This window comes from Berghia stephanieae, chromosome 2, assembly GCF_034508935.2.
Source record: "Berghia stephanieae isolate SIO BIC M18660-M18661 chromosome 2, UCSD_Bste_1.3, whole genome shotgun sequence".
NCBI classification, from domain to species: Eukaryota; Metazoa; Mollusca; class Gastropoda; order Nudibranchia; family Aeolidiidae; genus Berghia; species Berghia stephanieae.
Genome location: NC_088361.1, coordinates 47,515,254 through 47,531,716, shown reverse-complemented (window position 1 = coordinate 47,531,716; position 16,463 = coordinate 47,515,254). Strand labels below are relative to the sequence as shown.

Here is a 16,463-nt window from a genome sequence, read left to right as displayed (position 1 = left end):
AAAAGTAACGCTGATATCGGCCAGGTACTCAATTTCCAGCTCGGTAAGCTGGGGAAAATGTGTGCAATGTTCCTTTGTCTAGGACTCAACTGACCCGCGACTAAAAAACGAACCCAGAGGTCTTAAACCTAGTGGTATACCTACCACTGGACCACAAAGTCGAAGTAACCAGTTAAATATTTGAGGATTTATATAGAGCAATATCCAATAGATGGGCTCAAAGTATTTCACAATGGGTATCTAGCCACCAACAACACTTGTAGGACGAGACATGGCGCCTTTAAGGTGATATTACAGGACTTGACATACTTACAACAATAATCAGTAACCTTCCTACAATAGTATGTGTTGACCTACCGACACCAATAATCAGTGACCTACCTACAACAGTAATTAGGGACCTACCTATAACAGTAATCAGTGACCTACCCACAACAGTAATCAGTGACCTACCTACAACAGTATTCAGTGACCTACCTACAACAGTAATCAGTGACCTACCTACAACAGTAATTAGGAACCTACCTCTAACAGTAATCAGTGACCTACCTACAACAGTAATCAGTGACCTACCCACAACAGTAATCAGTGACCTACCTACAACAGTATTCAGTGACCTACCTACAACAGTAATCAGTGACCTACCTACAACGGTGAGTAGCATGTTGTCCAGGAACAACGCCACAAACACTATGACCAGCACCATCTTCCGGGAGTTCCTCATGTTGTGGAGGATATCTTGCGGTCTCATTGACGTCATGATTAGGTCGTAATCTCTGGACACGTACTGACCACTCTCTGTGATCATTAGAAAAGAATGTCAATGCAAATTAAAACCACTACTACCACTACTATTAATGTTAAAACAACCACTACCACTACCATTACTACCAAGACCACCACCACCACCACTACAACTCCTACTACTACAACAACTACTACTACTACTACTACTACTACTACTACTACTACTACTACTACTACTACTACTACTACTTCTACTACTACTACAACCTCTATTACCTCTTCTTCTTCTTCTTCTACTACTACTACTACTACTACTACTACTACTACTACTACTACTACTACTACTACTGCTACTACTACTACTACTACTACTACTACTGCTACAACATCAACAACAACAACAACAACAACAACAACAACTACTACTACTACTACTACTACTACTACTACTACTACTACTACTACTACTACTACTACTACTACTAATACAACAACAACAACAACAACAACAACAACTACTACTACTACTAATACAAAACAACAACAACACCAACAACAACAACAACAACAACAACAACAACAACTACTACTACTACTACTACTACTACTACTACTACTACTATTACTACTACTACTACTGCTACAATAACAACAACAACAACTACTACTACGACGACTACTACTACTACTACTACTACTACTACTACTACTACTACTACTACTACTACTACTACTACTACTACTACTACCACTACTACTACTACTACTAACACAACTACTGCTACTCCTTCTACCTCTACCACTGAACCTCCTCCAGATGTCATAAACTTACCTTAAATTCCACAATATCTTTATTCCCGTCTGTATTTCAACAGCGTATTCCTGCCATGGTTCTATAATATGTATTACTCTCCAAGGTTGTATGTTTGACTAGAATCAAAATCCCATCCTCACCGTCACGATTAATCCAATAACCTGTTAAAAACAAAACACAGAAATTGTATATATGTGACACATCATCGGAAAACGGTATTATGTCCGGAAGAACATGATTTTATAAAATAAGATAAAATTCCCTTTTTTCATCACCATGGAGAAATTTGTCTTTAGGGGCTATTCCAAGGGAAGACTGGAATAACCCTGGCGTCAACCGCTGAGCAGCGCCGCGAAGTGAACTAGGGCGAGGTGACTTGCTCAAGGCCACACAGCGCGGCGGGTGATCGAACTCGGTACCTATCGGGTACGAAGCAAAGACCGTACCACTGAGCCATTTGAAGAAGAATAAAAAGATTAAAAAGTATAAATATACAGGAAAGATTATTTCTATAAATAGAGAATATACATCTACACTAAACAAGAATGAGAATGAGAGTGTGGGGTTGGAATGGCCGTCGCATTCGGAGTAGATGTCATGGATTCGAATCCCACCCTGAGTGGCGCATACTTGATTCCTGGGAAAAGGCTATTTACTCACAATCTCCAATCGTACTCATGTGTAAAATGAGTACCTGTTCGTTAACAGCATCATCTCTGTCGCGGAAAAAAATGTATTATCGCCTAATAGGCGTCATGTCTCGTCATATAAGCTAAATGTTCCTGTCGGCTGGGGATTCGCTGTAAAGGTTTTTGAAAACGTTTAGTGGATATTGCGCTATTTAAAAGTTCAATATTAAAAATGTTTTATTCATTGTGTTTTCTTGACCAAGGGCAAAACTGAAACGTCCATATCGCCCATCTTGAAAAGTGGACCCTCCTTTCCATTTGACTATGGTCATGTATTTCTTCAAGATTCAAGCATCAATAAACGCAATGTGTCTTGTATTAAACAAAAGCGACATTTTCGTTTCATATTTGATTTTCTACACTCATTGTTTTACACATCTTTTTCGTACATCACTGACTGCTCCCTATTTTGTCATTTTGATATTAAAACAATGATAATAATAATAATAATAATAATAATAATAATAATAATAATGATAATAATAATAATAATAATAATAATAATGATGATGATGATAATAATAACTATAATAATAATAATAATAATAATAATAATAATAATAATAACAATAATAACAATAATAATAATAATAATAATAATAATAATAATAATAATAATAATAATAATAATCATGATAATAATAATAATAATAATAATAATAATAATAATATAATAATAATAATAATAATAATAATAATAATAATAATAATAATAATAATAATAATAATAATGGAGCTAGTACTCGAATGTCTTCAACCTCACCCGCTCGTGTTCAGTGTTTTATTCTATGGTGCAATTGAGGGGGCATTACATCTTCCCAAATATCAGATAACCTACGTGGTAATTAGGAAGTCTGAGGTTCGATCCCCAGGTGTAGAAGACTGTTTTTGGGACCATTTATTTCTCTTGTATTTTCTTCTCTTGCCCTGTCTTGCACTGTTTCCTACAAATTGTTGCAGACGTTTAAGTGTATCATTTATCTAGATATTTATTTTAAATATATATATATATATATATATATATATATATATATATATATATATATACATATATATAATATATATATATATAATATATTTATATATATATATATATATATATATATATATATATATATATAAATGTGTGTGTGTGTGTCTTTGTGTGTGTGTGTGTGTGTGTTTGCTTTTTAATGGTTTGGAGTAATAGAAGACATTTTGATTTTATTTTATTTTTATTTTAATCGGATTTTAAAAATTTTTGGGACCATTTATTTCTCTTGTATTTTCTTCTCTTGCCCTGTCTTGCACTGTTTCCTACAAATTGTTGCAGACGTTTAAGTGTATCATTTATCTAGATATTTATTTTAAATATATATATATATATATATATATATATATATATATATATATATATATATACATATATATAATATATATATATATAATATATTTATATATATATATATATATTATATATATATAAATGTGTGTGTGTGTGTCTTTGTGTGTGTGTGTGTGTGTTTGCTTTTTAATGGTTTGGAGTAATAGAAGACATTTTGATTTTATTTTATTTTTATTTTAATCGGATTTTAAAAATCATTGAAACGTTCAGGTCCATGAACGAGGATTAAACCGTATACACTTTAGATCTAATACAAACACTCAGACATTTCGACACCACTCAATCGTTGTCCGTTGTTTTCGTCATCGATCTTGCATTGTTGAGAAGTCCAAGATGGGATCTGCGGTACCCTTTGCCCCGTCCCTCTATCTATATGATAATAGGCGTCTTCTACGTCTAATGTTATGCATAAGGAAGAGATTCCACAACGGCAAATTTGTTGAGATTTTCCTTGTATATGTATTTGTATTAAAACTGCTGTGTTTGCAACTGTACGAATTTGGATGTTTTAAGTACAGGATTTGATATTATTCCACCCCTCTCCCTAAATAGTAACGCGTAATGATATCAAGTTTGCATTAATAATTTGTGACGTCAGATTATCAAGCGAAAGTTAAACTAAAAATCAGATTCTTTAATAAGAAGTATCTATCATTTAAATGTTTTTGATGATCTCTTTTATTAAAAAAAAAAACGAAACAGGAATCGATTGATGGGTAGAATAAATTATTTCTTACACTCTTGCGGCGTGGAATTCGAACTGTGTTCCCAACGCGCACTCTCAAGCTCGTGCTACGGTTGGGAACATGTCCGGAATTCCAAAAGGGATTAGTGTAATAATCGAATATTATTGTTATAAAATACCATAGTGATCAGAATTTGGGTTAGAAATAACGTTTGGCTAACCCATCCAGGCATGCCCATGATCTGTGCGATGTATGTCGTAAATTTGAGTGATTCCATTTTGATTTTGAATAAAATTCTTCAAAGATAGTTACAACTATTATTTTAACCTCAGAAATCTTAAATTAAGTTGGAGGCAGTATGCCTTAAAAGGGTGAGATAAATCAAAAGCTAAAAAACTGCAGAAAAGATTTTAGATTTAAAAGCACTTCATACCCCAACCTTGACCAAAATAATAAATGGGAAAGGGAACTGCAGTGGAGTCCTGATAAAGTCAACACCGTCAGAATAGAAAGATCGTTGGCTTTGTCCATTATCGATAGAAATAGAATACAGTCGATAAAAAATAGAAAATTTGGGACCAACAACTTTATGCCTATAAATTCCACTGTACTTCAAACAAGGTCCCAAGGTAGATCCAGCGTCAATATTTGAATGCTTCTAGTCTGTGAAAATATCACATTAAGAATTTAAGGAGCAGGCACGGATGTAAGATAAAGATCTGAACAAGTGTGTAGGTAAGATGCCAGACAAAGCAAGAAAGAAAAGTACAAGATAAAAAAGCATTCCAAAAAATCAATCGACGTCGACCATGGATCGAACCTCAGTACAGTGCATAACAGAGATATGATTTAGAAGAAAAAAAAAACCATCACTCTCAAAACAAACTATACATTTAATTAGTCAGATTTTGACTGTTTCCCTCCCAGCCAAGGGCTCCTGCCAGGACTACAACAAAACCAAGTAATCTCATTTGAAGACAAAGACAGAAAACACGTTGGAGAACAGCAACAGAGGGAGAGAAGACACAGTAAGTTCCTCCCTGCCCACTATGGGAGATCAAGAACTCCACTCAGCATTGTGTGTGTGTGTGTGTGTGTGTGTGTGTGTGTTTAATTTTTTTTTCTCCTGTAAAACCCGTAAACTCAGCCTCATTCTATCCCCCAAATGACGTCAAAGACAAGTCTTTGGTCACAAAAGAGAAAGAAAATCGTGAGTTGTATTCAAAAGTTCAACAATGGTATCACTTGTTTCCTTTGCCACTACTGTTACTAGAGACAAACCAAAAAAATGACGTAAAAATATTGTTCTTAGCGTAGCCATCGTTAACTTATGGCCTGACACAGGAACTCTTTAGGGCTTACAGTTTGATGTCATTTTCTATGTTTGTGCAGCGTTTAGTGAGTTGTTGTTTGTTGTGCTCAAGGAAACAAGTGCTCCCATTGGTTGAGCTATTGAATACAACTCATGATTTGCTTTCTTTTGTGGCCAAAGACTTGTCTTTTGACGTCTCAGTGTGTCAGGCTATAAGTTAACGATGACTACGGTAGGATTCACTAGTACTTATAGTTTGACGTCCTTCTTTTAGTTTTTTTGCAGCGCTTAGTGAGTTGTCGTTCGTGATGCTCAAGGAAACAAGTGACCCCATTGGTTGGAATATTGAATACAACTCACGGTCTTTGTGGCCAAAGACTTGTCTTTTGACGTCATTGTTTGGTCAGTGTCAGGCTATAAGTTTACAAAGGCTACGGACAATGACGTCAACAATAGTGCAGCGTCAGATTGTAATAAGGGCTACCTTTCTTTGCTAAATTGGATTCAATAGTCTGATGTCACGTCGCCCAGCAACAGTGGCCATCGTCGTTCTAAACAAAGAAAATCGTTACTTTTTATTCTTCATGCTGACTAGGACTTTTCATATGCCTTGTGAACAGTAGATATGTGTAAAAGTCAAAACATGATCAGATTTATAATGTTGTTTTTTTTTTTTCCTCTGGATACGCTTTTAATGCTCGTCGGAGAACTATTTCAAAAGGGCGCCAGCCATTTTTCCGATAGTTTAGAGCCAGTTACTAAGTTACCATGCGTCTTTACGAGGGAAGTGACATTGCGACTGTTGAAGCGTATTGCTGATTGTTTGGTTTCAACGAGGTCACTAACAGGTGGCGCTGCTGAGCTGGAGGTAAAAAAAAACAAACAGCACAAGCACGTGCGAATAACCATCAGAAATAGGTTCCCCCCCCCCCCCCCCCCCCCGCTCGCCACTTCCCCCATCCCATTCCACGGCCATCTGTCCACGTTCCCCCCCCCCCCCCCCACGCCCCCATTCCCTTCCACGGCCCAAGGTTCGAGCAAATACTTACAGTAACATCGTCTACTGATAGTAAGAAGTCGCTGCACAGTAATCATCGTTATCCAGTATTATCCGAGAATGCTCGGTAAACTAATTAATCGGTTGCTGTAGAATGCCCTTTTCGAATAATTCACTTGTCACCAAGAAAGAATGAAAATTAAATCTTGTGTAAATAATATATGACTCAGTGACTAAAACTATAATATGTCTAATGGATATGATCTATAATATCTTTCCCGAGATCATTGGTCACATTGCAAAATGTGCTCAAAGTAACACACTTAGTGAAAAGTGTTCATAGCTTTTTAAATATCTATATTCACAATTAGTCATTTGATTCAGCTTGACATATGGGTATGTTTATAACATTTGTAAACAAAGCAGCGTGTTTACATTTGTTAAGAAATATCCAATCGTTGGAGAGCAACAAATCATGTGATTGATGACCTGGTTGGACGAAAACATTGAGCAGATGCCAACATGAGGAGCGATCTATTGATAGTATGCGCTTGGCTAAGAAGTTCACAACATTGCCATCCGGAAGTATAACGGACCAACCCACAAAACTATGTGTAATCTTGAACGTTTATGGTCTGGTTAATACAGTTTAGTGAGAAAATTACTCATAAACGCGGATGGAAAAAAAAAAAACAATAACAAAGACCTGAGTGACGTCAACTTCGTTCTTTCAATAGATATCTAATGTTGATTTACCTGATGAAATCTTCAAAAGAATGAGAGTCATGGTTGTGTGATCAGATAAACATTTGGTTATGCTAATATACGACACATTGTGTTGTTTTATATTGTAATACTTTACACAAAAACAAACACACAGACACATACACATACATAATATACACACACACACACTCATTCACACACGACACTTTATGTTGTGCAGATATGTGTGCTGGTTAAGAAGCTCACAACATTGCCATCCGGAAGTATAACAGACCAACACACAAAACTATATATAAACTTAAACGTTTTGTCAGAATTAGTCACAAACATGGATGGCGAAAAAGAAAAATAACAAAGACCTGAATGACGTCATCTTCGTTCTATCTATATACAATGAACACACACACACACACAAACACACATACAGCGGGTGGTTGGATGGGAGCATCACCCTTGAATCGTATACCTATGATGTTCGCATGGGTGTACGATCCGATAGTGATGTCGTTTCTTCTTCTCTTTACTAGCCTATCCTGCTTCTTTGGTTTGTGATTGTATTTTTGACAGGGGATATTTTTTTTCTGTAAATCTTCTGCCTGTTTGTTCTTGTTTGTTCTGCCTGTTTGTTTATAATTTAGCTTATGATATCTTTAGGTTATGATTTTGATTTACATTTGTACTATTTTTGCTTGTTTTTTTTTTGTTTCAGCGGTCTCTCATATAACCTCAATTGTGTTGGAAGAGACCTAAAGCAACAAACAGACAAACAGACAGACACATACACACACATACACACACACGCGCGTACGTACGTACATACGCTCACCATATACTCACGCAACACATTGTGTTGTGTGAACAAATGACACACTTCATATGGCTAACTACATCACTCAGTGTGAGATTGTGTTTTCGGCTGATGGGCCATTGAACTACACGCTACATGCAACACGCTGCATGCTACACATTTTAAACATGTTTCGAAAAGTGAAACCTCGTTGTCTCTCTTTGCGTGGCCATACAACTCACTACACGCTACACGGGGCTCGCTACATGCTATATACATGTAGAAAGAAATGGGCATGGTCACTTTTTGCTACACGTGTAGTTCTAGATCCGGCGAACATGGACGACTAAAAGGAAACATTGATTGAAATGGTAAGGGCAAGGCCTCCTCTCTGGGATATGGGAAGAGTTTTTCATCAGGATTCTCAAGAAGATGACGGAATGTACGCTGGAACTCTCCCCGTGATTCTCTGAGAAGGAAATGGTCTCGGCACCATATGCTTTGTCTCTTTCGTTTTCTTCTCCTTCGTAACAAAAGCAAAATCAGAGCTTCTTCTTCGTCGGAGGAACTCCTCTTCGGAGAAAATAAAACAAAATCCCTCTGTCTCTTGCAAAATATGAAGCATATAGCATGATAGTGCGAAGTTATATAGCCCAGGGTATGAAATTGTGCATGTAGCATGAAGCGTGAAGTTCTATGGCCCATCAGCCTTATGCAGTTCTCAGCAAAATGCTCACTGGTTTTAGTCAATGAAACACAATGGTCGACATCATACAAAACAATTAATAATCCTAAACATTAATCGTCTATAGATGCTGTGCGTCTGGCTAAGAAACTCACAACATTGCCATCCGGAAGTATAACGGACCAACACACAAGACTATGTGTAACGTTAAACGTTAACAACCTGGTTAATACAGTTTAGTGAGGTTTACTCATAAACGCGGATGGCAAAAAACTATAACAAAGACCAGAGTGACGTCATCTTCGTTCTATCTATAAAATGAATGCTGATGATGTTACTCAGCCCATTGTTATCAGTTTTGATCGTCACTATACGATCATTAGCCACTGCATAATATGTGTGCAACTACGCCACAGTGTGTTGGTACATTATATCCGGCTGGCGGATGTTATGAGTATTTCCCATAAACGCATCCATGTGTACGTTTCATTCAATGACATTGGCGAACATGACGTAAAATTCGAATCCACACTCAGCGGATGGAAACAACAAACTGTTTGATGACGCCATTGTTCGTTTATTCGTTTGAATTTGCATCTCTTTGAATGGAGAGGTACGAACAGCAAACGTTACATAAGAAAAGGTTTGACCTGTCCGTCTCACCTAGAGTGTGTTTCAATGACAATAGCCTACTTGACGGGTAAAGGACCCAAAACACAGCGAATGAATGCATCACTAAGATGTTTGATGAAGTCATCGTTCGTTTATTCGTCTAAATTTGCTTCTCTTTGAAAGCAGAGTTACAAACGCTAACGCGAAAACCCAATCTATATCTGAAAGACGAGTTTTCTGGCCATATTTTAAAATATGGATTTTTCCAGAGTACGGAAGTGTTGTTATTCGAATAGTTTGTCTCATCCGTCCTAACCGAATGTACGTTTCAATGACATTGGCCTACTTGAAATGGAATGAAACACCAAACATAGCGGATGAATACAACACACTGTTTGATGACATCATTGTTCGTTTATTCGTTTGAATTCGCTTCTCTCCGAACGCAAACGTTTATTCGAATGGTTTGACCGGTCCGTCATTACCGAGTATTCGGTCTCAATGATATTGTTTATCTACTTGACGTGGAATGAAACACCAAACACAGCGGAAGAATAAAACACAGTTTGATGACGTCATTGTTCGTTTATTCGTTTGTCGAACGCAAACGTTATATTCGAATAGTTTGACCGGTCCGTCATTACCAAGTGTATGTCTCATTGACATTAAATTAAAGTAAATTGAGCTTTTATATAGCGCAATATCCACTAAACGTGCTCAAAGCGCTTTACATAGGGTCTCTGGCCAACAGCAACACATAACATGTAGGACGGGACATGACGCCTGTTAGGCGATATTATAATTTGTTCGGACAGAGACAACGCTGTTTACGGCCAGGTACTCATTTTATAAACTGACTACGGTGAGAGAATGTGAGTAAAGAGACTTTTCCAAGGACTCAACTATGCGCCGAGCGAGGATCGAACTTAGAACCTTCCGATTGGAAAGCGAGTGTCATACGACAAGACCACATAGTCGCACAACATTGGTGGTCTACTTCACGTGGAATGAGACACCAAAGACAGCGGATGAATACATCACACAGCGGATGAATACAGCCAATCAGGGGTGATTTCCGGCCACTCACGGTGTGAAAACTGTCATGTCATCTCGGTGTGTTTATTCAGCTATAGGCTATAATACATAAACCCCGAGATAATCTCTCTCTCTCTCTCCTCTCTCTCTCTCTCTCTCTCTCTCTCTCTCTCTCTCTCTCTCTCTCTCTCTCTCTCTCTCTCTCTGTAGCGACGAATAAAACTGACGTCACTCGGAATTTTAAAAAGTTTTTAAGACCGCCTGTCGGGTGTACAGTTCTCACTGAATTATTAAATAAAACACTTCGTTTTTTTGTGTGTTAGTAAAATTCAACTGCCGGGAAGATGTATTGAGTGTTTTATTTAATGGCATTGCCCTTTTTCTATAGCGTAAAACGAACTTACAGTAGCCATTGCGTGCTACCCTTTGTATAGGACGCTAGTCTATCACAAAGTACTTTCCGCAAGAACTAACAGACCCAGCTACCCAATCAATCACTGCTGTGTGGACAGAGGCCGTCAGAAAAAATCTCGACCTCACCCGTGACAACTATCTCGGTCCCTTTGCTTTTGAAGCGAATACTCCACCAGCTGAGCTCTTGAAGGTGTATATATAGATAGTTCGAAGATGACGTCACTCGGGTCTTTGTTATTGTTTTTTGCCATCCGCGTGTATGAGTAATGCTCACTGAACTGTATTAACCCGACTATAAACGTTCATGGATACACGCAGTTTTGTGTGTTGGTCCGGTATACTTCCGGATGGCAATGTTACGAGCTTCTTCGCCAAACACATACTATATATACCGACGTAACAACCCAAATTTTTGTTGGCTCCTTGTTGAAGTGGTGGATGTACTCAAACCAACGCAAAATGTTGTCCATTACAACAGCTTTAGAGCAAGCCCATTACTTGCATCAGACTACCAGACCTTCAATTATGTGCACCGATGTATGTTTACACCTGCGCTTCGGGCAAACTTTCTCTTTCCCTCCATCTCTGCTGTTATTGATTCATCAGGATTTAGAATGTCCTCGTTCACCTGTGGTCGGTCACCGAAGATCAATCGCTAATGAGGAATATATCACAAGCCGCCAAATCACAATACACACAAACACCCACCCACATACACATACACACACAAATACACTCATCAACAACACACACATATCATTATTATAAAAATTACAACACACACACACACAAACACACTCATCAACAACACACACACATATTATATTTATACAAATCACAACACACACACACAAACACACTCATCAACAACACACACATATTATTATACAAATACAACATACACACAAACACACTCATCAACAACACACACATATTATTCTTATTATATAGATAGTATGCGCTTGGCTGAGAATCTCATAACATTACCATCCGGAAGTATAACGGACCAACACACAAAACTGTGTATATCCATAAACGTTTATAGTCGGGTTAATACAGTTCAGTGAGCATTACTCATAAACACGGATGGCAAAAAACAATAACAAAGACCTGAGTGACGTCATCTTCGAACTATCTATACACACTAGATGAACACATACACACAAGCTCATACACACATCAACATAAACCTCAAATACACATATAAACATGCACACATACACAAGCGTCCGCACACAATTAGATACACTCATACACGCACGCACACACACACACACACATTCGTTCACAAACACACAAATTCCCACCATGAACACACAAACATACGAAAAATCATAAACATGACGAAAATAAACATTTACAAACAGACACATACACAGACTCACATGCACACTGATATACGCCCACTTACAGTAACTCAGACAACATGCACACATAAAAACAAACACACACGCACATACACACTAACATACATACACACATACACACAACACATACGCTTATGACCATTTTTGGAATGGAAACTAATTTCGGATACCTTATTATTACTGCAAACGCTCCCCGCTGTTTAACCGTTTTCCGGCGGTAATCGAGTTTACCGTAACATAAAGCCATATCTAATTAATTTCACCAAGAGAGCAGTAACCACGATGCTAGTCTGAAACGTCATCTTTTATACAACATAATATCTGTGTTCAAAGCGCTTTACGCGAAGTCTCAAGACAACAGCAACACTTAACGATAACATGTAGGACAAGACATATCGCATTTTAGGAAATATAGTTCAAATGGTGTTTTTTTTTTTTCGACAGAGACAACGCTGTGATTGGCTAGGTACCGATTTTATACTAGATACGGCAAGAGAATGTAAGTTTTTGTTTTGTTTGTGTATAAAAAGTTGTACGTCGCTTGTGACGCTTTTAGGATATTTCAACGCCAGTAAAGAGAAAGACGTGATAGTAAAAATTGAGCATTTATATAGCGCAATATCCAAAAAACGTGTTCAAAGTCCTTTACAAAGGGTCCTGGCCAACAGCAACAGGTAACATATAGAACGAGAGATGACGCCTGTTAGGCGATATTACAAATTTTTTTTCGGACAAGAGACGCATTTAATAATCTCGAGTTACAATAAAAGCACCCGCGAAAAGGTAAGACAAAGGGAATGGATCAAATTGGGAACAGAAGTTGATTCCAAGATCACACTAGAATCAATATGCTAGGTTTTAGATTACCTTAGGTTCCAATCCAGACACAAGTACATATTCCTATCAAGAGGAATACACTAAAATGTTTACAAACATGATATTTTTAAAAAACCCCAAAAAACAACAACATTACATTATATTACCAGAGAGATGATTTAAAACATAATATCCAAAAACAAATTACTATACATTTGACTGTTTCCCTCTCAAGCAAGGAGTCCGGTCAGGGCCAGGACAATTCCAAGTAATCTCATTCACGGATAAAGACAGAGAGCAACGCAGAAAACATATTATAAAGGGTGACAAAAGCCATAGCAAGTGACCTCCTGCTGACTGTGAGAGGTCAAGAGACCCCACCAAGCGTCTCAACTTTGGACCACGTAGGCCTAGACTTGAACTAGGCGATGAATGAAATTGGCGGCACTCTGCTTTTTATAAAAGTTACACACAGTTTTGTGTTGGTAGGAATGATATGGCATGCTGAAATGGTAAGTATTTTACCTAGACGCATAGCATCAATAGATCAGGAATTATATCAATCGATGAGATGACAAGGATGCACGTTAAATATGATTATCATTATGAGAGACAGTCCGTTTAAACGTTAAAGGGTTAATGAGTATAGATATGTTTGGCCACTCTTTGCTATATTGTGAGTACTCCATCAATACTGATTTAGTCTGCGAAAACAATTTATAATTTGTTTCTATTTCGACCAACAAAATTATAGCTTCAAATATCGATTGATTAAAACGGCCCTCAACTTGTCAATAAATCTAAAATTTCAAAGAAATATCTGGTTTGAAAATGTGGGTTAATTTTATCGATTGAAATTGGGTATAAAACTTCCCTGGACAAAATGAAATCTGAAGTGTTAAGAAATAAATAACAATGTGAAATTGAATATAAGCTTCAATTTAATATACGAAAACGGATAAAATGGACGTTTCGGGTTTCCCCTTTATCCACAAACTTGAATGATATAAAGACTACAGATGAATGAGATAATGTGGTTGTGACGTTGTTAATATGAATAAACATTATTAACGGGGAAACCCGAAGCGTCCCGTTTATATGTTTTTGTATATTAAATTGAAGCTTACATTCAATTTCACATTGTTATATATTTATTTGAGCTTCGAGCAGCAACATTTACATTACCAAGTGTTAAGACAGCATTTAAAAAAATGACCAATTCTGTTCTGACCTGAAATACAACATTTAAAGTTTGGTCATTCTAATTCGTTTCCTGGAAGTCTTGCCCAGCTTTGAACGGTTTTGGTACGATGAGGATCGTTTTAATCAATCCATATTTGAAGGATGAGTTTTCTGGTGTGTTTATTCAGAGAACAGTACAGTTGTTGAACAATGGGTAATATATATATATATATATATATATATATATATATATATATATATATATATATATATATATATATGGATGTGTGTATGTTTGTGTGTGTGTATGCGGCTATGTGGTCTAGTGGTCTGAAACTCGATTTCGGATCGGAAGGTCCCGGGTTCGAGCCTCGCATTGTTGAGTCCTTGGAAAAGGCTCTTTACTCACATTCTCTCACCGTACTCAGATGTAAAATGAGTACCTGACCGTTAACAGAGTTGTCTCTCTGTCGGAAAAAAAATGCAATATAGCCGAACAGGCGTCATGTCCCGTTCTACATGTTACGTGTTGCTGTTGACCAGGGAATTCTTGTAAAGTGCTTTGAGCACGTTTTGTGGATATTGCGCTATATAAAATATCAAGTTATTTTCTTTTAATCAATCCATATAATTTGAAGGATGAGTTTTCTGGTCAAAACTTTTAAAATGCGTTTATTCATAGTACAGCAGAGTTGTTGAATCATGGGTAATATCTATGGCATTTTTGTGATGAGTGGAACGGGGAGCTGTTGTTATTTATAGCCACGAATAGAACTATTCATTTCACTCGCTGATTGGATCTCAGTGCGCGGACATGAATGACAAAAGACTGACGTAAGCCAAAAACAATAGGCTTCCTAAGTCGTGACGTAATCCTGCGCAGCAACGCATGGCAACAAACCGGCTGGCTCTAAACAGTCGAGAAAAATGGCTGACACGAACTCCATTTCCATCACCGCCTTTATGAAATACTTCTCCAATGAGCATAAAAGTGTCTCGCGAGGTGAAAATCATCATCAGTCAGGTCCTGTTTTGACTTTCACTTACTCAGATGGCTTGATGTTCGGCAAAGTTCAAGCCAGCATGAAGAATAAAGAGTATTCTGTGAAGGTAAGTCATTTCGTCTTCTCATTCTCACTCTCAAAATCTCACATCTCCGTAAAACTACTGTTGGACAATAATCAGTTTACTTTGAGTTTAGGCAGATTTAGTATATCCAATGGAAAGATTTAACTGTTTACGTTCGATTTTAGTTAGGGAGAGAGAGAGGGAGTCATTGAATTATTGTGTTTTTATCTTATGGACCACGGACTTTGAGTCTTTGAGGTCTTAGTCTTGCTTCGCTAATTTTCGTTGCTATTGACTATAGTCTACTACATACTATTTAGTATCGTGTTGTAACCTTTATTATAATACTCATATGAGCATCACAATCACCAATCACGCTAGACATTTTATCATACTTCATGTGGGGCAGCGTGGATCAGCGGTACGGTTTTTGCTTCGTACCCGAAAGGTACCGAGTTCGTTCACCCGCCGCTGCGCTGTGTGGCCTTGAGCAAGTCACCTCGCCCTAGCTCAATTTGCGGCGCTGCACCGTGGTTATTCCAGTCTTCCCTGGGAATAGACCCTAGAGATAAATTTCCTCTATGGGATGAATAAAGGATTTATTTAGACCAGTGTTAGTCACGGTAAACTAAACTTCCTATTGGGTTAAGGTGTAATGTAAATGTTGCTGCTTGAAACTCGAAGAAATCAATAACATTGTGAAATTGAATGTGAACTTCAAATTAATATACGAAAACAGATAAAATGGACGTTTCGGGTTTCCCCCTTATCAACAAAGCAAGATGAATGAAAGAATCACTTAATTTGTTTTTTTAATTGAGTTTTTATACAGCGTAATATCCACTAAATGTACTCAAAGTGCTTTACAAGGGGTCCCTGGCCAACAGCAACATTTAACATGTAAGACGGGACATGATGCCTGTTGGGCGATATTACAATTTTTTTCGGACAGAGACAACGCCAGGTACTCATTTGACACCTGAGTACGGTGAGAGATTGTGAGTAAAGAGCCTTCTCCAAGGACTCAACTATGTGCCGAGCGAGGCCCAAACCCAGGACCTTCTGATCTGAAAGCGAGTGTCATACCACAAGACCACAACAGACGTTTTATTAGTTTGTTTGTTTTTTGCCTATTGAGCATG

The 16,463-nt window shown here is 37.5% G+C and overlaps 1 protein-coding gene across 1 annotated transcript in view; it reads right to left on the bottom strand.

Moving 5' to 3' along the window:
• The window catches only part of LOC144965038 (synaptic vesicular amine transporter-like), a 93,378-nt gene that overhangs the window by 36,162 nt on the left and 40,753 nt on the right, over positions 1-16,463 (bottom strand). The window contains exons 2-3 of the mRNA XM_078899911.1: positions 1,580-1,722; positions 646-798 (exon numbers count right to left, since the gene is read on the bottom strand). Coding sequence (XP_078756037.1) covers positions 646-760 — 115 coding nt within the window. The 5' untranslated portion in view covers positions 761-798; positions 1,580-1,722. The remainder of the gene's footprint in view (positions 1-645; positions 799-1,579; positions 1,723-16,463) is intronic.